General features: G+C 51.3%; 1 protein-coding gene across 1 annotated transcript in view; it reads right to left on the reverse strand.

Annotated features, from left to right (window-relative positions):
• The window catches only part of Slc2a1 (solute carrier family 2 member 1), a 29,317-nt gene extending 10,807 nt beyond the window's left edge, over positions 1–18,510 (reverse strand). Inside the window, exons 1-2 of the mRNA XM_057784990.1 lie at positions 18,301–18,510; positions 7,132–7,227 (exon numbers count right to left, since the gene is read on the reverse strand). Of these exons, the coding sequence (XP_057640973.1) occupies positions 7,132–7,227; positions 18,301–18,318 (114 nt within the window). The 5' untranslated portion in view covers positions 18,319–18,510. The remainder of the gene's footprint in view (positions 1–7,131; positions 7,228–18,300) is intronic.
• Between the last annotated feature and the right edge of the window lie 4,439 nt (positions 18,511–22,949).

Here is a 22,949-nt window from a genome sequence, read left to right on the forward strand (position 1 = left end):
CTGCCCTCAGCATCCTCCTGGGGGACGGAAGGTGTCCCCTAGGGAGAGAGTACCTGCTCACTTCACCCCTCACAGGAGGGGTTTCCTCTGCCCCAGCTTATCACCAAGGTGAGGAGCAGCAGCTGCATGTCCTGAAGGCTCCCGCCCCCTGTGCCAATCACAAGCCCAGGAGTTATCCCTGATGCTGCCACTGCCCCACCCCAGCATCCCAGGTCTGTTGAATGTTGTGCAACAGCTGCCCCAGCTCTAGCCTGGGTTCTCTTCCTGTCTTTCACCCCCAAAGCCACGCCTTCACAGGGATAACAACTAAGCACAGCTCTCCACTCCGCCCTTGCATTGGGAAAATTTGGAGCAAATTGTCCTAGAATAGGCACAGGCAACAGCTTAGGTTAAGTAGGCCTATGCAGAAGGACCCAAAGTCACATATGGCTCTCACTTGGTTTCCATATAATCCCTTTAACATGTAAAGCCAGGGGGTTAGAGAGAAGACCCAGGTTCTGTTCCCAGCACCCAAAAGGCAGCTCACAGCCATCTGCAATGCCAGTTCTAAGAGATCTGCTCTTTTCTAACCCCCATGAGCATGTGGTACACAGATATACAATTAAAAACAAATAAAAACGAAATATGAAACCATTTTTTCATGGGTTCATGTTGAGATAGGGAGGGTCCTGGTCAGTTGAAAGAACAGTCATGGAACTGGCCTGTCACGAGAGTTGAGGTCCTAGTGATGCTCTTGGTTCGTGCAGAAGGTACCCAGGCTCGTATGGGAAGCACATTGGCTCTGTGTAGCTGAGGTCCTTGGGCTTGGACAGTTTGCAAGAAAAAGCTATTCCTCACCAGGCAGCTCTCCTGGGGTCAGGAGAGGGAGCTGCACATGCCCAAGGGCATCTGGAGAATCTCAAGGTCACACTCTCCCAGGCCCTGGCAACTGTGGGTGAGCATGCCTGCTCTCTACAGAGGAAGTGCTCACTTCCTCTCTGTGGTGGTGGGGTGGTGTCTTGTAAAGGGACGTGAGGCAGAACACGTAGCCTATACACAGAATAAACCTCTACTGATGTCACTGTTGCTCTCTTTGCCACCTTTCAGAGAGAAGCAGGACACTAGAGGGTGACTACATTGTAGAATGCTTACTTAACATACACTGGGCTCTAAGGTTCAAGCCCTAGAAAAAGCAAAAACAAGCAAATCCAACAAAAAATGAGACCCCCAAAAGACTCAAACAAATACATAAACTACAGAGGAGCAGGTGAGGCAGGGTTCCCAGATCACATGGCTAGGCACAGGTAATTACTATATGAACTACACAGGGCAAGATGGACCTGAAGAAACCCAAGGGTCTGAAGCCCCAAGTTCCTAAGTTCTGAGCAAGAGGCTCCCCACCTTAAGAGTGGGAGTTCCCTGGTATGGGGAGCTTGCTAAAAAGTAAGTCTGAAGCCACACACAGTCTGTTACTTGCTTTTTTTCCACCCTTTCAAAGTCTGAGACCCATTTTGGCTCACAGACTACATACAATGGTGTGCTGGCTAGCTTGGCCATCCTGCTGACCTGACCCAGGATTCTAGACTGCTGCAGGTCTATTTGGGAGCCTCTGGCTGCTCTCAATACCCACCCTTTGGATATTCTACTTTCAGGCCTGAATCTTCTCCCACATCCCAGCAACTACCCCCTCAGCTCTCTTTCCTCCACTTTCTGTGGGGACGAAGGGTATATGGCCCAGCCTTCCCATTCGTCTTACAAGGAAAAAGGGGTCAGGTTGTCCAGCTCAGTCCCTTGGCCTGGCCTTCACCCCTACGCCCAGCCTCTCTTTCCCAGAATGCTGGCCCCTGCATCTCTTCTCCCCTCCCAGGGCTTGTCTCGGTAACAATGCAGCTACACCCGAGGGTCAGTCGTGAACCTGGGGCCAGATGTTCCAGGTGGGTCTGGACAGTCCCACCCACTGTATCCCCAGGGGCCCCTCTCTGAAACCAGGGAGGAAGAGGCTCAGGCTAAAGCTAGAAGCAGAGTCAGACCACCCAGGCTGCTTGAGAAGATCCAGAGCTTGCCTTCCTCCTCGGCAAGGACAGGCCTCTGTCCTGGCAAGGGATCCCTCCCCTGCTCCACAGCCTGCAGGAGCTTCCCACGTAGACAGACTTCACCTCACTGTGGCAGTGGCAGCAAGCAGAGCCCTCTCAGGCCTCAGGGTGAAATGTCTCTTCACCAGCACCATGACTCATATCCTTTCTGGGCAGACAGTGACCCCACATCTCAAAATGCTCTTTCCCTTCAATTTGATCACCTTTCAGGGAATGCAATTCCCCTCTGGGAAGTCCCCCTGGCCACTCCTTCCTTCCATAAAAACTGTTTTCAAACAAGAGTAATCTTCTCCTTAGAGAACATCTGTCATGTCTACAGTGCCTGCTGGCATCCTACTGAATACAGGACAGCCCATCACAATAAACACTGAAGAACTATCCGGTGCACAGTACCCATGGTGCTGAGGCTGAGAAAATAGGGCTAACTGTCACCTCTGCTCCTCTGTGTCCATCCATGTCTCTACCACTGTCCTCGGACAGCTGACCAGAAGGTGCCATGATGGAGAACAAACATGGTCTGATCCATGTGTCACTGGTGCTGGGCATGGGGAACAAAGGGGGCTCGCAATGACGGGGCTGTGGCACTGTGAAGGCGCGAGGGATTGTGCAACAGTCGTGTGGGAAGTTCTTGAGTTGTCTGTGCACGACTGAACTTGACTCGGCTCTAAGCTCAGAGCACAGTAGGCTAGAAGTGTGACAAGGGTGAGGAAGGGTCCAGCGGCAGAGGCAGGGGATCTGTGTGAGTTCAAGGCCAGCCAGGGAGGGAGGGAGGGAGAGAATGTTTAGATGCCACCCTTTCTCAGTGCCTGTTTCTCAAGAGGTTGAACACACAACGGACCCAGACTCTGTGCTAACGGTGTCCTTGGTGTAGCCTCTTCTTACCTCTACACTCCTTCCTCAGAAAATGGAGGTTATGGTGCCTACTTGACGAGGTTCTGATGAGAACAACCCAATGAGCACTTCTAAAGCACTTAGAACACACACAGGAGACTAAGGCAGCGGTCAGGGTCTGTGGCGTAGGAGAAAGGCTATACCTTGTGTCCCTAGAGAGGAGGAGTCAGCTCCACCACGGGGCACTGGGCTGGAGCTGGGAAGCAGGTCTAGCTCAGTTCTTTCACTGGCAAAGTCAGGTCACTTCAGGCAAGGCCTCACTCACTTCCTCTGCAGACTGGGATCCTCCCTTGCCAAACAAGAAGGGCTGAGCTGACATCAGGTCCCTCCCAACAGTCTCTCTGGATTCAATGGGAGCCTCTTTCTCGGATGTGCTGGGTCTTGCCTTCTCATCAAACTGGAGAGAAGCACTGTGCAGGTCAGCCTCACTTTTCCACCTCATCTTAAAAGGAACTGGACTGGAGCCCACCCCCAACAATCCCACTGCACCCCAGCTCAGCCCTTGACTCTCCAGGTGCCTTTTCCCAGCTTTGGTTTCCTCATCCACAAAAAGGAAGACAGTCTTGCCTGCCAGGCTTATAAGGTGCAGGGAGAGGAGTTAATTTGAGGGCAAGTGCTGTATAAACATTTAAGATAATATCACGATTAATTACTACTTCCGGGTAGAAGCCTTTCAGGCCTGTTTTATGGCGATGAGTGGAGGAATGTCTATCCACTGTGGGCAAAGCTTCGAGAGCATGGCCACCCAGCCTCGCTCCTAAGAGAAGCACTTGAAACAGACCTGGGAAATTGGAGCACTGGTGCAGGTGGACAGATTCCACATCAGGGGAGCCTTTTCCCGTGACCAAGTCCTGCCCAAGCCCTGCACACTTGTCTGGGCATCTGGCCCTCCTTGCTGTGGGCCCATCCTCCCCTCTTCTAGGTATGAGCACCAAATCCTTCATAAAGCCCTTCTGCTGCCACCCCTCCCCTAACCTCTCCTCTTCTTTTGAAATCTCTGTGTTCGACCAGCTGGGGAACATAAATATTTGTACGAAAAAACGGCATCTCTGCTGACCATGGACAGACTGTTTTGTCGTTAATCCCTCAACAATGTGGAAGTATAGCAAATAAATACCGACAACATTTGTGTGGTCTCAGGTGCAGGTAAGCAAGGGGTGAGTGAGCGAGAGGAACAACATACACAGATTTGTGCAGCACTGTGCTGTTCCATCAGGAGGGTCCTGGAGCCTACCCCTTACAGATCCCCACACTCCCCTTTTCCCAAAGGGTCTCCCCATCCCTCGAGATGGGATGACTTTAGAAACCAGAATGTGTTCCTTGCTGCAGAGTGTATTCTGGGTAAGTCCTTGCTGAATGCTAGCAGAACTGAATCACCGCATCTTCCTTGGTCACTGGATTCAGTCTTACTCAAGCATGGTGGCCACTGTGTGTGCTACATGCCTGCCGAGTCACACTTGGGTCCTCTCTTCATACACCTATCCTCTGACGCCATGGTCATCTCCACTCTGGCACTGGCCTTCGACTGTTCCTTACTCGCTAGGAAGCCTCCAAGGCAGACAAACTCCTTCCAGCTGTGCTCACATCTGTACCTTGTTCCTCCTTGCCAAGAGCAGTCTCCTAGACTCCTTCCTGCCCAACAGCTGCCTCCTACAAGCTCCCTGCACTTACCTTAGCCTTTCCCTCTCCTCTACTGATGCCTTACATCGTGTCTATAAAAAAAAAAAAAAATCTGGAATAAGAACAAAAAATCCCAGCACAAACACCAACCTTAGGTCAAGTCTCCAGTCACTCCGACCTATTCTCTCTTCTTTATCAAGTCTCCTGAGCCGCCTGCCTCCACTTCTTGAATACCTGCTGGGATTCTAGGTGGGCACCACCAGCCCTGCATGCCACCTGGCTTTAGATGTCAGCTCCTCTCCCTAGAGTCCTCTCCATCTGCCGCTGGGAGTGAGCTAAACCCTTGCTCTCCTTACTTCAGAGATCCTTTCCCATTCCCATCTGGATAGCAGTGACCCTCGCTCAGTTACTCGCCAGTCTTTGTGTTCAAGAAGCCGGGTCAAATGAATGAGCACCTCTGCACATCTCCAGAGGCAGACAACAAACCGATTCCTGCCACCTCACCCCTAACTCCTCCCCTGAACCAAAAATACAAAAGCCATTCTTGAACCCCGCTCCCTCATGTTCTCATACTGAACTGATTGACTAAATCCTGTCTATCTCTCCTTTCCAGATTAAGAAAAACAAGTGACATTTGTATTATGAAATGTACTCTGACACATGGTGATCAAAGGAAAACTTGTAGGAATCTGTCCTCCTCTTCTACCACATGGGTCCGGGGCGCAAACTCAGGTGGTCAGGCCTGGTGGCAGGCACCTTTTACATTGCCCTATCTCTCCAGCACCGGGCAGTTGTTCTTACTCCACTAGTCTGCGAGTGTTTCTACCCCGGCTCACTTTCAGATCTATTCCTCAACTCCAGATGCCTGAATATCTCCAAAGACGCAGAACTGACCAGGCCTGTCCTCCACCATGGGCTTGAAGGTCCCTGATATCCTCCACCTGTCCACCTGGCTGCTGGGGGCTGGCTATGCTGCAGGTCCAAGTCATTCGTGCAAGGACTACAGTGGTCCAGTTCTGACTTGCCGTGAACCCAAATTCTCTTCTCCCCCAGCCCACCATCCTGAGATGCCAAAATACTCATTCTTCATGGATGTAGTGCTCTGTGCATCTGTCATCTTACTGCCCCTCCCCAGCTCACTCCACCCTGTCTGTGTTGGGAAAAACTCCTCCTGTATCCTAGTTATGTTACCAACTCACTGTAACCACAGTTAAGACATTGCTTAACCCCGTACTTCCCAACTTCAGCTCCCCGTCGGAAACAGTTAAGGCGCTTCCTCAGCATCCCACACCAATTACTTCAGAATCTGGGGGGGTGTAGGGAACCTCGATGTGCAAACTTCTCTTCCTACTTCCTCCTATCTTGTCTCACAGGCTTTCCATCTGCTCAGATTCCCGGAAAGAGACCGCTCCAAAGCACACACCTTAGTGGGAGCTGCTCTATGCACTCAGTAAAAGCATGGGCGCACGGTCGCCATGTCAGATCCGGGAAAAATCCCATGAGGGCTGCGCAGCTCAGCATGAGTCAGCAGCCAAGCCTTCTAGTGACCAGCATCAGGCGTGGCCCCTTAGCTAAGCCCCGCCCACTTGGAAGAAGCCCAGGTCTAATTTCACACAGTCTGGTGCTTTAGCTGGGGCTTTGGTCCCAGGCTCACTGCACTCACTGTCTAGCCTCATCAGTCTGGCTAGCGAGCACGGTCCTCACGGGAGGGCTGTCTACTTCCATTTCCCGATACCTGTGAAAGTATGGATTGTTAAAATGGCAAGAGAGTGTTGGGTCAGGAAGGTAGCCTGAGGCTATGGAAACAAAGAGTTTGGCTTCAGACGCCACCATTCACTAGCATGTGACCTTGGGCCCATGGGTCATTTCATCAGCCCTGACGGGCATTTTCTGGGTCTATAAAATAGAAACCAGCACCCAACCTTATAAACACACGCAAAACGCCTAGTGTAGAGGGGACTGCGACAGTCTCCATTTCTGTTCCTACCCTCTTTCCCCATCTTCTCCCAGAACAAGCAGGCAACTGCCAGAGTCCTCTCCAGTCTAGACTCCCAGAGAGCAAGTGGGGGCAGATTTGGGATGAGCAATGGGGAGAAAGAAGCCAGGCCTCTAGCTCCTGCGGTGCCTCAGGGCAAGCAGCCATGTTTGCTTAAATTAACATGGAAACCCCAGAAGAGAAAGGCGTTTCAATCTGGAACTTGGCTGTGCTGTATGTGGATGGGGTGTGAAGATGTAAAACCCACACAATAGGGCAGCTCTGCACACTGGCTCTGTCTGTCCACCTCAGTAGCACTGGGGAAGGTTCCTCCACTCTGACTATGTCCCCCTGACCTGCCCTGTGGCAGGTGTGGAGCTCTCGGGAGCCCCAAAACCATGTAAACGAAGCCCACTACACTGATCATGGTTAAGTGTCTGTGCTAGGTGATCTACCAAGATCGTAGAATTCCAGCTGATGTCAATGGCGGGCACCCAGGAGGTGCCATGAGTATGTGGGTGGGAGCATTGGTGGTGATGGTGGTGTTTGTGGCTGGGATGGTGTAGCACTTACCTTCTGGGGGGCATTGATGACACCAGTGTTGTAGCCGAACTGCAGGGATCCGAGCACTGCCCCTCCCACGGCCAGCATGAGGCGGCCAGTCACCTTCTGCAGAAGAAGAAATCACAGCGTTACAGACATGTCTGGGCCCTGAGCACTACAGAGCCAAGCCAATGCTGGCAGGGTCTCATGTTCAGATGACTCGCCTAACTCCTGGCAACACACCTATCCTTCTCCCAGGAAACTTGGCTACTTCCTGGCCTCGGGTGCCCAAACCTGCTGAGCTGACTTCTAGACTTTTCTCTGAGGACAGAGGAATCAGGGTCTTCTCTACATAGTTCAAGAGAGGCCTTGAGTTTTCCAGGTCTCATTCCCCAGGTAGAGTGATGTCTGCACTTCAGGTGGCTCCAGACTCCGGGAGGACCAGGAACCATCCTTCCCTCTTGTGTCAGGGAGGCCAAACTAAACAAAAGGAACAGTGCAGATGGGGAAGACCGGCTCTGGATCTGAAGCCAAGGGCAATGGTCTAGTCCATGGCAACTACAGCAGCCTGGGCCTCCCTGCATCCCTACCTTTTATGTGCCTATCTGCAAAATGGGAACAATCACATTGTTCAGCATTAGAGACAGGACACTGCCCTTCCTGGGGCCAGAAGCAAAGCTCTGGAATCTCAGAGCAGGAAACCAAAGTTCCAGTCTACTCAGGGGTCTTCAGCAGGACCAGGGTTGGAACTCAGGGCCCTGGAGATGCGAGTCAATGCTCCTCACACCAATGCTCCCATCCCCAAACCATAAGCTTTCAGGGTCACTTGTGCCTGGGTGAAACACCAGCCAGAAATGTGATTCAAACAGTCCATGACCTGAGGTGACTAAGCGCTGAATCCTAAGGAGCACAGGGTTGGAGGCAGCAGGTAGGGGAGAGGCCAGCAGGTGAAAGGGCCTGCTTACAGAGGTGAAAGGCCAGTGAGTGTCCACCTGGGTAGACAAAAGGGACTCCTTCCAGCTTTTCAAACGAGGAAGCCAAGAAATGCGACACGAGGCAGGCCCTTCACTGGGTGTGGGAAAACAGAGCTGGGGACAGGCCAAAAACGAAAATAGACAGGAGTCTGCAGATGTAGAACACCTGCACTGGGCTGGGCTGGGCACGGCAGGTCCAGAAGGATAAGCCTGGGATTCTGAGTCGCGTGAGACTCCAGGACAGTGGAGGATCGTCTGAGCCGGACTTTGGCTTGTCTGGGACTCTGGGCCTGTTTCCCCACAGTACCGAGAAGCAGTGCTCACTTCTAGATTGTTAGATAGAGCTGGGCGTAGCTGTTAAGCAGACATGTTCCTAGGTCTTCTCATTTTCCAGAAGCCCGCAGGACAAGGATTGCCAAAGCGACAGTTGTCACATCAGAGGCTGAGAAAGGGGAAGGTCTGTGTCTGCCCCAGCGCGCACAGCAGAATATTGGGGCCTGCCCTCTAATGGTCCATCTGCCTGTTTCTCCTTGGCTGACCTTGCAAACTCATCCTTTGCGGCTTCCCTTCAATTCCCAACTGTGGGACCAAATTGAAAGGCAGGGTCCTCAAAGCTCCTGCCTCCCAGCTCTCTAGGGAGCCTCCAGACCCAGGGCTGCTGGTTGAGTGGGCAGCGAGCACATGACAGCCAAGCCAAGGGTCATCAGGTGACCACTGGGACTCAAGAGGCTGTGGTAAACATCAGCGGCAGGGCGCAGTGGTGACAGCTGGGCCCCACCATGTGCCGGGCTGTCGGTGAGGGACATGCTCAGGCTGTTCTCAGGTGCAATACTTAAGGTATCCAAATATTCATTCTTCTAACACATGCTAGAACAAAAATAAAACTCCACTGTAGAAGACCTAGAAGACCTGCCTACCAAGTATGGGGTTACATCTACCTAGGCAGGCTGCTTTAAACACTCGGTGAACAGGTCCAGTTGCCATGTGCAAGAACTGGGGCTCAGGACCCAGGAGGCCCATGCCTGAGGCCAAGGAGACGGCTAATAGAGTCAAGTGAGCTCCTGTGTGGGGGAGGCAGACCTGATGACCATACAAGGCATCTGGATTTCAGTAGAGGTGCTTGGGGAATTGAGGAGGCTCTGGAAGACACACTTCTAAGTTTGCCCTGTGGGCAATCAAAACTCAATTCCCAGTAGGTGACATTGCAATCAGCTTGAAGGGCAAGCACTCAGTCTGCCAAGTAGGAAGGCAGCGAGCAGCAGGACTACATTCCAGGTGGACAGCACAGTATGTGCAGAGGTAGAAACCGGGGTGGCTGATATGGCCAGGTTAAGAAAATGAGTGGTTAGCAAGGCTAAAGGGGAGGAATGGAGCTCCCGCCCCTTGGTAGGCACATGGCCCCCGAGATCTGCCACCTGCCCCAGGTCCCCCACATTCCACACCCTGTTTGATCACTGCCGACTTAGAATTAAGGGGAAAAAGGTTTGGATACAGTCTACTCATCATTTTACCTTGTTAGGATTTGAAGCAGGCCCTACCTCTGAGCCTTGGTTTTCTAGGGCCTGGGAAATCTCAATCAACAAGTGTTTGCTGAATTAAGTCAGAACAGGAAGCCACCCTCAGCTGGGCCACCGTCGTTCATCTGCTCCTATTAGCTTGCAGGAGATTGAAACCCACTCATTCAGCATGTGCTTATCTTTACCAGCCTGTGATGGTTGTGTCTTATGGAGGGCGACAAACTGCACCTGAGAACGAGGCATCTTTTAGCACACCCTACACCCTTTCAAGTCTTTCCCTTGGTGTGTGCTCTACAGCCTCTAGCCTAACACACTCATCTGCCAGTGACTGCGGACCCCGAGAAGGAAACCTGGCTTTGCTGCCCCTGCAGCAGAATAATGCCAGGAGTGGGAAGGAGTGGAGAACATCCATAAGGACCCACCTCTCAACTTACTGTTTGGGTAAAACTCATTCCGTGTATCTTTCATCAGAATGACACCTTATGTATGCTGGAACATCAGAGCTCTGAGAAGTGGAAATGGCTGATGCTCTTCCCAAGCCCTCTGAGGAGACCTTTGAGTCAGATGACAGAGTTCAGATCTCCTAGGTGCTCCATGGGCTCTCAGTTCATCTGAGCTCAAGCATCCGCACAAGAGGTCTTCCATGTCCCCCTCTTCCCTGTCCCAGAAAGCAACTGGTGTAGTATTAGCTTCAGGGACCTTTATTCCCACTAGCTGGGATGACTGAACAGCCCAGGCCACAGTGGATAGCTTTTGATCACTGGCCTTTTCACCCCACCTATGTGCCCTTCCAGCCTGGCTTGTTGGGGAGCAGACTCTTCGTCAATATTAGTAGAGGGTGGGATGGGACGTGGCATCACCACTAGGAGGCAGAGGCAGGGTGTTTCCTTGTGGGAGGAGAGTCCCAGCTTAGATGTCACTCTGTCTTACTCTGCTGCTTCCTGCATGGTCTCTGGGTGTGGGAGCACGAGCCAGTGCAGCTTTTTAGTCCTATGGGGCAGGGAGGAGGTCCAGCCCACTTTACTCATTCACATATATATATGTATAATACAGACACACATAGATGTATACACACATATATCTTTTCTAAAAATGCATTTGAGCAAAGTTCTGAGTATTCTAAAAAAAAAAAATCCAAGATATTGCACACCCATGTGCCATGATCATTTGATAGATAAAGGTGAGGTTGGAACAGGGACCCTGGTTTCTTAGCAAGCATAGAGGCTAAGGGCAGGACTAGAGTTCTCTGGACTCCTAGCCTGCTATTTTACTCTGATTCCATCAAGCCTCCCAAATCTTAACAGTGATGCTCTAATCCCACAATGCTGACCTTCATGTGACCTTAGGCCCTGATTCCTCTTGAATCAGTTTCCTTAAAGCCTTCTAGTGGTGTTAAAACTTGCATGACTGACTCCTGGGCACTCTGCGGTGGCCTTAAAGGCAGGCGGTGCACATGGATCTTTACAGGGGGAGGAGGAGGAGCCGGGCACTTATCAGCAGCACCAGTAATGTGTCAGGCACCCTGCCAGGGGCTGCTCCCATCCTGGCTTGACCACCATGAACATATTCTTTCTGCTCTAGAAGAGATTGCTTCTACTTTACCAGAGAATGGCAGGCTCAGAGGAAAAAGCTCCTACCCTGGGGTTCAGGGACTTCTCTAAAGGTTCAAATGGGGGGCAGGGCAAACTCTGGTAGCACATGTTCTGTCCTTCCTGGTCAGGTTCTCCCCACTACTTCCCGGTACTGGTTCCTGAAGGAAACAAGGTTTTTACCTGGTGCTTTCTATGTAGGTCAAATTCCATCCCAGCAGCTAGTTCTGAAGCCAGCAGCCAAGGTCTGGGAACCTTTTGGGCATCTTTGCTGGAGTTTACTCTAAGACAAGGTTGGCTGACAATCACTGCTGGGCAGAGGGACCAGATCCCACCTACTAACTAAGAATGGGCTTTACATTTCTAAAGTGTAGGGCCGAGTTTCATTAAATCAGAATTTCCACGACCATTTACAAAACTCATGTTCATGGTTTCTGTGCCAACTCAGCTGCCGTTGCGGCAAGCCAAGGCAGACAGATCCTGTGGCCCAAAATTGCTATCCTGCCCTTTATAGACAATTTGTCTTGCTGAAATGTAGGTCCTTGAGCTGCCGGATGCAAAGTCAATTCCTGAACAGTGCGGGATTTTCAAAGCCTTTCAGGAAAAATCACACCACCTTCAAGTAGCTGAAAGGGGGTGTCTGTCCTTCCTGTGAGGAGCAAAGAAACACCTCCCTGGTCTGTGGGCCAGAGCCTGCAGTGAATAAAGGGACCCTGAAGAAGCTGACACTCCTAAGGTGTATTTAGTGCTGTGCTGGCACCAACCCAGCTGAGATAAAATTAATTTTTTATTATATTAATTTATTTTTATGTTATTTTCACTGGTGTTTGTCTGCATGTGTATCTGTGTGAGGGTGTCAGATCCCCTGGAACTGGAGTTACAGACAGGTATGAGCTGCCATGTGGGTGCTGGGACTTGAACCTGGGTCCTCTGGAAGAGCAGCCAGTGCTTCTAACTGCTGAACTATCTCTGCAGCCCCGATAAAATTACTTAAGATTGAGCATAGACAGGGCACTGCCACTCTCAGCAAGCGTAACCCAGATCTTCCACTTTTGTGGCCGTCTGAAAACCCCTTCCCCTACAGCTTCCTATCTCTGTGAAATTCTCCTTAGACATTAGAGTGAAGATTGTTCCTGAACACACATTCTCCGCGCTACCTGAGTGAATGGGATTCGGTTGGAAACTGAAGCAAATCCCTGTCTACGCCATTTGATATTTTAGTTGACAGCCAGAGCAGAAAAAGAAATCATATAATGCATCAGGTGGTAAGCAGAACTTAAAAAAAAGTGCAGGGGCCCTGCTTCCCAGCCAGTGAAGCATGCCTGTAATGGAATAGTATGCAGCTGTTGGAAAGAATGCAAAACATCTGTATGTGCTTGAAATGAAGAGCCTCGGGGTGGCTTGTTAGAAAAAGAAAAACCAAAGCAGAAGCTCCAGGTACAATTATATTGTGTGAGGAAGAGAGTTAATGATCTGTACAAGGACATCTCTGGTGCAAACCTTAACTTCAAAGTCCCCTGGGCTGCTAGACGTAAGTCAGTGACTTAACTGCGCAGGCATTGAAGTAAGTACCTTGGGCTGGTGAATGGGATAGGTTGCACAACACAGAAGTGTGAACTATCACCAACATTGCACTCGAGGGTTACCGGAGTAACTGCTAATTGTGGAAACCGGGAAGAAAGATGCTCTTGTCCTTTGACTTTTCTGGTTCTCTTTGGCTTGTTCCATTACTTCTGTGCTTTTTAAAATCCAATTTTATTTTCCAGAACTATCTGGGAATTTTACTAGATATGGCTCAGAGTCAGGACCTAGCAGGCCCAGGCCACTATCATCAGAAATATTGGGGAGAATGGCAATTCCCCTAATGCAGCACTCTGGGAGACACTGCTCGCAGCTGTAGAAACAGGTCAGCTCTTACAAGTAAATGTTTAGTGGAGAGAGAAGTGACATTATGGTGGGATACCCTTCCTGGTCAGGCAAGATTGGGTCCAGCTGACTGATATGAGTTGGGCAGGAGCAAGGACAGGGCCAACAGAGTAGACTAACTCACAAGATGTAGGACCGAGAGGCAACTGCCCGTGGGCATGACACACTAACGGCTCTGGAGTGAAGAGGGCCTTGAATCTCATACTCTGGCTGTTGGGGTTAGAGGACCTCTTTATGGAGAAGAACATGGTGGTCCCGAGACCAGAGACCAAGTATCTGGGTGAGGTTGAAGATGGTCACTATGGTCATGCAGTTCAGGGCTAGCACAATGATGCAGCCCACAATGCTAATGGCAAAGCTGCCTACCGAGCCACTAAGCCAGTGCCCAACTGAAGGAAATGCCCTCAGCAGCTAGCAGTACTATCCAGCGAGCTGATGCTGAGGACTGCCATACCATGCCAGTCACATGACTGACATGGCCACCATAGGCAGTACTCAAAGCTGTGGTAGGGAGAAGCGGTGACCCTAGAGCGTCATAGATATATAGTTAGGATGCTGGAGAGCCACTGAGAGCCACACCGGGAAAGCTGAGCAGGAAGCCATGGCTCAGGCCAGGAGGACAGTCACAGCTTGATGCTCAAGAGGCACTGTTTTCTTCTTCCCTTTAGCCAGGTACCCCATCCCAAGAAAGTCCCGCCCCCTCCAGCAGAGGGCCTTCCAGACACCTGACCCCAGCACATACTCGGCTGTGAAGACAGACCAGAGATCGGGCACTCCTCAAGCTTGCTGCACAAGGTGGCCCGCATCTAACAAACGTGGTGAGCAGAGGCTGGGGGCATATGATACGGTAATAAAGTAGTTTCTGAGTACCCCTTCCCCGGACACTCCCAATTTCAGGACAGGCCACATGAGCTGTGAATTAAGCAGTTTGGACAGATGTTCTATCCAGCAAATGCCAAGATAGTTAAAGCCTTCGTTGGTGGGGGCCTGGCAAGAATGCTCTGCCTTTTCTGGGTATTGAAGCCTTGGCTAAGCAACAGCCAGGTTCGAGGCCTCAAGTTTATGCATAAGCTACTGCCAAGGCTCAGTGGCGGAATGACAGAGCCTCAGGCTCCACTCCACCCCTCCCGGGGAGGGAGGTAACAATGGAGATTTGTTTTGGGCTAGGCCAGCCTGGACACAACCTCCCTGAGCTGTTGAGTCTGCCAGGAGCTTTCCTGGCCTCTGCCATCCTGGGACAGTGGTTGCTAGACTGAATGGCTTTGTCACCTCTGTACCCAGGAGAGAGGTGAGGGGTGAGGCTGTAGGGCCCCAAGCCAATGCTGCACACTTTCCCCTTTGTTCCAGGCCTCTTAGCTCTGCCAGTCAGCTGGGGATGGGGGTGGGCTTGATGTTTGTAGCCTTGGTGCTGGAGCAGATCTCTGGGCCCTGATACCCTGTAGGAGGCACAGGGTAAAGCCGCACTCTCTGAAGCCACAAGCTGATTAGCGGGGGATTTGGGGCTGACCCAGTGAGGGGCAAGGAAAGGCGGAACCCGAGGGTGGCTCAACACTGGATGAGGATGGTCTTGAGGCTGTTTACATTGTTTGTATATCTAAACTGGCCAAGGGAAAAAAAAAAAAAGATTTTTCCACTTCTAACAGCCACCTCCCTGGTTGAGGACATGGGACAGTCTTATCCACAATTACCAGAGAAGAAACCGAGGTTCCAGGAAAGCTACTTCCTTCGCAGGTGTCCACCTATATCTAAGGCAAGCTTTACACTCCTACAGTGCCCAGAAATGGCTGTGAAGTCCTGAAGCCCGAGGACTTCTGCCCACTTGGGACTGGTGGGAGATGGCACAGAACATGGGATAAGAGAGGGGATTCCATTGGCCCCGTTGAACACCTCAAATCTTGACAGTCTTGTCTTGGACTTTACTAACCTCAGTTTCCCCTCTGTAAAAGGGAGGGCTAAGGCTGGGCTGTGATGGCACATGCCTTTAATCCCAGCACTCGGGAGGCTGAGGCAGGCGGATGTCTTTGAGTTCAAGACCAGCCTGATCTACAGAGCTAGTTCCAGAACAGGCTCCAAAGCTAGAGAAACCCTGTCTCGAATAACAAACAAACAAAAAAAGGGAAGGCTAAACCATGTCTGGGTCTCTTCTTGATGAGTTCCCTTAATCTTCATGCTACCTGCAAAGGTTAGAAGCATGTTTTTTTGGGAGTGGTGGAGAGACTCAGCACATAACCTTGACGAAGTCACTTTTCTCTGAACTTTAAGGTCATCGTGGACTCCCATTCCCCAACAGTGCAGCAGTGAGGATCTCAAGAGAAAGTGTTTAAAGTAGTTGTGTCTATTCCCTTCACATAACAGGGATGGAACCCAGGGCCTCACACTCGACAGGTAAAGGCTCTACCCGTGAGCTGCGCATGCCCCGGCACTGGGAGGTGCTTTCCTAATGATCCTAGTGCTCAGCAGAAAGCTGAAACAGAAGCCCGGGGCAGGGCAGGCAGCCACACTAGATGGCTCAGCTCTGGGCCTGACTGACACCCTGAGCACCACTCACTCTCCCATCCCGCCCCCCAGTGCGTGCTATCTCCACACACCAGATTCAGACCAATGAGAGCTTTAATGAGGCCCCTGAGTAACAACATCCTCGTCCACCAAAAGCACAGGCAAGTAGGATGCAGGCTTCAGCTGAGACTGAAGGTTACTCAAGGTTACCCAGGGCCCAGCATGCCATGGGAATTCAAGAAAGCAAGGATGGCTTATGAAACAACTATCGGGACTGGCACACATATTTTGGGTTTGTTCTCCCCAAATTCTACTTATTTATTTGTTTATTTATTTAGGGGCAGGGCCTTAGCTACTAGCTGAAAGTCAACATATACACAAGACCAGCATCAAGCTCAGAGATCCGCTCGCAAGCCTGCCTGGCTTGTTTTTTCTTTTTAAAAACTTTTAAGTTTCATCTATTTACTTATTTGTGTAGGGCGGAGAGAAACACATGCCAGTGTGCATGCGGAGGTCAGAGAACAACTTGCAGGAATCGGTTCTCTGCTTCTACCATGTGAGTCCCAGGGATGAACTAAGACCCTCAAGCCTGACAGTAAAGTGCCTTTAGCGCGGGTCAGCCATCTCTCTAGGCTCCCCCACCGCTCAATTCTAGCCCTCTAGTGATTAAAACTGTCGTCGCTCTGTAGCTGAGGCAACTAAGCTCAATGAGGATTCAAAACCTCATCGTGAGTCTCAATTCCGTTCGTCTACCACTGGATCCTGAAGAACCCTTTTTTTTTTTTTAAGTCCTCTGTTGGGTGAAGAGACTTACCAGTAGCAAAAAGGGCAGCAGGGACTAGCCTATGGGCTAGCCTAGCCAGGAAACACAGAGGAGGCGAACCCCTGTTGGCCAAGGAGAGCTTGCCCCTCCCTGTTTCCCACTCAGGGGAGTTCATAACTAGGAGTGCACCAGAGAAATGCAGGACATTGAAACAGCTCGCCAGGATTCCGTTTTAATGTATAGCACAAAAGGCTACAGCCCTGACTGAGAAATCAGCAGTCTCCAGAGGACTTTTTTTCCCCAGAATGTACACAAGATAATTAAAACAAACCTAAACTGGGCATGGTAATGCATGCCTTTAATCCCAGCACTGGAAGGCAGAGGCAGGTGAATTTCTGGGTTCAAGGACAGTCTGGTCCACTGGTCTACATAGTGAGTTCCAGGACCCTCTCTCAAAAAAAACAAAGTATTACAGCTGCTCTTTTGTGCTTCCAGCGTCGTTTTATTTAAGCACAAAATCTATTGGTATAAACAGTTCAAGTACATGAATTCATCAGTCCCGATATAAACCACGGGAAGGAGGTATTCCATGGTTTACCGGTGGAACCAGTGGAAGCACTGCTCCAGATACCTCAAGGGATGCCTGAGAAGTTAAGCAAACACTTCCGTCTGTGTGTTCCTGGGGAGGAAGCACTGAACGACATGGAAAAAGCAGTTTAGCCATGAGCCAGCGGCAGACAATTTTCGCCTTCACTCTTCTGCACTCAGAATATTCACCTTATCCACTCAAGAAATAAATATTTGGCCGAGTGTGGTGGTGCCTGGGAGGCAGAAGCAGGCGGATCTGAGTTCGCGACCAGCCTGGTCTATATAGAATTCTATATAGGGCTGCATAGTAAGACTCTTGTCTCCAAAACAAAATAAAAATAAAATCCAAGGAAAAAAGGCGGACAGATCGACCCGGGTCTGGCAATATAGTAAGACTGTTTCCTTTTGAAGAAGCGGGAGAGAAAAGTTCTATGTGGAGAAATCGAAGATAGCAGTTTAAGTGGCCTCTGAAAGACTCTGGGCCTCAGCCTTTCGTTTTTTGTATTTTTACTAAGTTACACCGTATCATCGTGGCTCTACAGTCAGTAGGTCCACCGGGAGCTAACTAGAGCTTCCTTTACGTACCACTCAGCTCAAGTCCGTGGGCTAAGGAACAAATCACAGGAGCTCAACAGGCATGGGCTCACACTACCGGGTCCCATCACACGCCTTTATTGCCCACAATAAGGGGCAGTCCGGGATTTAGCCCATGTCCGCGCGTTTCTTAGCTTTAAAAAGGGAATGGGGGGGGGGCGTGAAGGTGCGCATCCTTTTGCCTCCCTATACCAAATGTTTTAAAAATTTAAAAAGCGACTAGAACAAACTCTACACAAAGCAAAGGCGCGACAGGAAAGAAACAGTGTCGCACACCCTGGAGGGGTCCAGTAAATCGGCCCCCTGCGGGGCAAGCCAGTGCACAGGTGCAGAGAGATCCTGCGGCTAGCCTGGAGAAAAGGCCCCACATCCCTGGAGGACTGCGCAGCGTGAAGTCCCCCGACCCAGGCCTGGAGGAAGTGCCTTCTCCTCCTGGCCACCCCCAAGGCCCGGGTTCCGGGCGCGGCGCGGGCTCCGGGCGGGTCCCGCCTCCTCCGCGCCCTGCCGGGGCCCGGCCGGGGGCTCGGCCCTCTTAGCCAATGGGCGCCGCGTTCCGGCCCCCTCCCCCGCGCGGGAGGAGCCGCCGAGGTCGTGCGCGACGTGCGGTTCCTGAGCCCCTGATCCGCGGCCCCCGCCCCGACCGCGTGAAGCCCGGGACGGCCGCGTGAAGCGCGCGGGGCCTCGGACGGGCTCCCGACCCCGGCGCTCGGCAGCACATCTCCGCCCGGGGCTCACAGCCCCGTTATCCTCACCTTGCTGCTGGGCTCCATGGCCGCGCTGCGATCGTGGCTCTAGCTGTGCCGGCTGCGAGACGGGAAACGGGCGTGCTCTGACTCTGCGTCTCCCGCCGGATCTCCACGCCTTGGCGCACTTGGGACAACTTGGCTTAGACCAGGACTCCACGAGCGATTCCTCCACTCAGTTCCTAGCCGAAGCGCGGAGCAAGCCTTTTTATAGGACCGTCGCCATTGGCCTGCGCTGCGGGGGAGGGGCCAGGAGTGGGTGGAGCCTGAGCAGCACGTCCGGGGCGGGGCTCCGAGGGGCGTGGTTCTTTCGGGAGGGGCGAAGGGCTCCTGACCGCGGCCCGGGCTTTGGATGCTCAATTTCCCAGTCCCGGGCGCGCGGGGCACCTGTTGGGGGCGCTCGCTGTGTGTCTCTGGGCTGGTGCGAGCACCTCTCTGAGTCTCAGCGGCCGCTAGCAAAATGGTAGCGCTTAATACCGGGATGTAATGCCCCGCCGGGACTCCGGCTTCCTCACTCGACTGCCGGATAACTTTGGTAAACTGGGGATAATAATAGTACAACCTCTTGGGTTGTTAGGAAGATTAAGCGAGTTAATATTTGGAGCGTGTTTACATCGTGTCTGTTACGTGTAAATTGGTATTAAATTTATTACAGAGACCACGGGAGGTCTGACTCCCGAGGCAGGGTTTTTCTCTCTCCGTCCTCTGTATTTCTGTTCCAAAGCCCAAGCTCCTCTTTTGCTCCTAGAAACCATGCTCACTGCTTCTCTAGGCTATAAAACTACCACCTCCCTCTATATCTGACTCTGTGTGACACCTAAGTGTTAAGACCTGAGAGGCTGGGTGCTTAAATGGTTAAGGACACAGAAGACCTTTGTCATTGAACCAGCTCACGTATAAACCGGCTCTAAATGATCCTGGGCAAGCTCCAGGCCAGAAAGCCACAGTTTTCTTTTGGATAAAATGGAATTCGTATCAAACCCTGTGCTATCAGAATTACAGGTGAGCTCCTTAGTATGGCAGCCACAGCCTCTATAGTGGCACTGTGCTCATCGGAGTTTACTCTGTTTTCTTTTCTAGAGGCGATGGAGGGACCTCCAGTCCAGCTTCTCATCTAGGTTTAGCTGAGGGAGGGATCTGGGAGAAGTTAGTTTCTGTTAGAGACGGAAAGCTGAGCTGTGTGCCAGTTGCTGGCCTAGGGGACACCCTGCTTGGGCATGGGTCTCTGAAAGGAAAAGCACTCCTCTCACTTTGCACACCACCTCACCCTCCTCACCCTCTTTCTTCCCCTGCTGTCTCCAAGACCTGTTCTGCACTCACTTCCTCTGACCCTGGACCCTGTTCCTTTCTTTCCCTTGGTACATCCGATGTCTCCGGCCCGAGCCTGCTCATCCAGGCCCTTCCTTAGGGCACCAGTTCAGGAACTCCACCTCACTCATCATAAGAGCACATGTCTGTCTCTCAGCCAACAAGTCACACTCACCAGTCACCTTCTTCTCTGCCATGGTCCTATGCTAGTCAGTTTCTCAGGGACAGAGGCAGGAGAGCCTATTTCTTCAGGGAGTCCCCAAGCTAGAGGGACAGTGGGGGGGGGATATAAAACATGGCCAAGGCAGAATATAGGGCAAGTCTCCAGAAAGAACAGGGGGTGGGGGAGGCAGGACATAGCCCTTCAGGAAGGGGGAGGTGATGCAGAGCAGGGTTTGGAAGGTAGAACAGGAACTCAATGGGTGGCCAGATGGGAAAACCATTCTTGACAGAGGGAAGAGGAGGTACAAAGGCAGCAGACAGACTGATTTCAGAAAGAAAGAGTGTCTCTAGACAGGACCCTGAACCACAAGTTTCAGACTTCGGAGTCCTAGCTCTGCAACTTGCTTGCCAAATATCTGAGCACTCTCTCCTCAGCTTCAAAACCCACATCTCTAAAATGAGTCTAATAGTCTCCTCCTGGGGTGGATAAGGGTCTGTCAAAGAAATTGCACAAATTCTTTTTTTTTTTTTTTGAGACAGCTGTCCTGGAATTCTTTAGATTCACAGAGATCCACGTCCTTACCTTGAACTACTAGAGCCCTGATCAAACTGCACTGACTCCTGGTGTCAGCATTCAAGTCCAGTCCCATGTTCCCATGGCACTCAAGGGAGAGCAGAGTAGCCAGGAAAACAACTTTACTTTTCCCCCATCTCACCATACCTGCCCAGACACAGATCCCATTGTCTGCTTGGAATTCCACTTCTGTCCTCCTCTGTAAATGTTTTATGGCCCCTGGAGGCTACTGTTTAGAGGCAAATTCACTGGGAGCTATGGACACTGGATTAGAGGTTAGATTCTTAGGTGGACAATTATCTTGGAGACTCGGTCCTTGGAAACAGAATTTAACCTTGACTAGGGAGAGAACACCAGAAGAAAACCCAAAAGATGTATAAAGCCTTAGACTTGCCACAGAGGGAAGGATGTGGGCAGAAGCCAGGAGAAGTGGCTCTTTGTAGTGTGATTGGCTTTTAGGAATTGGGCGTTGGGAGGCGGGGGAACAGGGAGAAGAGGCTGAAGAGGTAATTGCAAAGACCCCTGGATGCCTTCTGGTAGAGGCCAGAGCTTTATTTATTGGGTGGGTAGTGGGGAGCCACAGAGAGTTTCAGAGAGAAAGAACCCATCAGGACATCTCCAAACTCTCCCCTACCTGAGGCTCCTAAAGGGGTGGGGTGGGGATGTAGGACGGAGGTGGGGTCCCACAGCGCCCCTCCCCCCAACCTGGTGAGACTCTCTAGTCGATGCCTACACTGGCGGCTTTGTTCCCTGGAGGCTGACTTAAGCCCTTAAAGGAACGCAGTCTTTTCTGGGTTGCTTCCAAGCTGCTCCAGCCCCAGCCAGTCTGGAAAGAAAAAAGAGGTCCCGGGATTGGCGGGAAGGTACCAGGTGCATAGAATGATGCGGGCAGCTGCCGGCCTGATGCGTGTCTGACAGCACGCCTGTGGGCTTGGAGTCTTAGAAATGGGGCGGTGCTTTACGGGGCGGGCCCTAGCGGCTACCGAGTAAGGAGAGTGAGTAAGACAGCCCGGAAAAGGCTCTGTTGCCTTTAAAGGCAAGTGTCCCTGGTAGGGCGAGAAGGCTTTGCTGAATCAGTGGCAGCTGATGCAAGGGGCTCAGGCAGGGCCTGGGCTGGGGAACCCCTAATCCGAAAGCTGTTTTGCAACTCAAATCCTCCCGTGCTGGAGGAAAGCATGGTCTAGAACTCCGAGAGGGCAAGCTGGGCCCCGCAGGACACTTCTCTGTGTTAATATTTTATTCTGATTTGCACACTCCCAGCTCAGTGGGCATCCATTCCTTATCCTTTTGTGTGCTCCTCTACAAGTGCCACCACCTAGTCATCCATCTGGGGGGATGCTGAAGGAACCCTTCCCAGCGTTTGCTGACCTCTAGAACTGGCAGTCTAGCTGCCTCCAGGACAGTGTTCTGGGTGTCCCACAGGTGTGCATACTCACCATGCTTAAAACTGGACTCATCACTGCACCCTCTGTCCTCCAAGTAACCCAAAGATGATACCTCCAAACTGCCCTACTCAGCTACCTGGCAGCCACCAGACTCCTCACCCTGATTACCCTAGTCCAGCCAATTTGGTGGCTTCCGCCTCCCTGACTTCCTGTCCACCCCTACCCCGCATCAGATCAGATAGAGTCATTTCTCAGGCATCTTCACTCTTTTTTTTTTTTTTTTTTTTTTTTTTTTTTTGAGACAGGGTTTCTCTGTGGCTTTGGAGCTTGTCCTGGAACTAGCTCTGTAGACCAGGCTGGTCTCGAACTCACAGAGATCCGCCTGCCTCCGCCTCCCGAGTGCTGGGATTAAAAGGTATCTTCACTTTTGCCATGGCCTTTGTCTCTCAAAAAATGTCACTCCCTGCTTTAAGTATTTTCTCGTGACATGTGACAACGTGGCTAACTCTTACAGGCGTCACATGAAGGGCCATATGCAAAAGTAATGTGTCTATAGTCACATAACATGCAAAACATTCCTGAGCTCAGAAGCAGCTCTGGATAGCTGTTCTGTCTGGAAGGGAGGGGTTCTGCTGGGAGGGGGCTGCTGGGTAATCAGGGTGAGGCAGGCGGAGAACAAATCAGCAGTCCTGGTGTTTTTCTCTTTGCCCTGAGCTTTTATATGACTCAGCATCTCACAGTAACCAATCCCATCTTTATTGAAAATTTTGATACTTTGTTATCCTGGAGTTTTCTGTTTTTATATTGGTTTTGATTTCTCATAAATGTGGCATTAAGGACTGGGACCGCACCTAAGTGGTAGAGTGTCTGCCGAGCCTGGATTTGATTTCCCAGCACGAGAATGAAAAATTACATTAAGATTATTGTTTATCTTCACAACTGGGTTTTGGGGCACCCCTGCCTTGAACTTTACTTGGGAAGGAAGGAAGGGTCGTCTGGCCACACCCGATTCCTGATTCTGGTGATAATGCGCTTCATGGGGATGCTGGGTACACAGGATGCTGGGTACACAGGTGTGTTCCGTTTGTGAAAATGCTGAGCTGTGTGTGTTTTTAATTTCTGCATTTGCAGAATGTATATCAGGCTTCTGTTCCTTTTTACTTAGAACCTTTATGTGGCTCTAGCGAAATGTCCCCTGCTGGTGTCTTCCAGTATCCCAAGACCCCAAA

The sequence above is a fragment of the Chionomys nivalis genome, chromosome 11 (assembly GCF_950005125.1).
Source record: "Chionomys nivalis chromosome 11, mChiNiv1.1, whole genome shotgun sequence".
Taxonomy (NCBI): Eukaryota; Metazoa; Chordata; class Mammalia; order Rodentia; family Cricetidae; genus Chionomys; species Chionomys nivalis.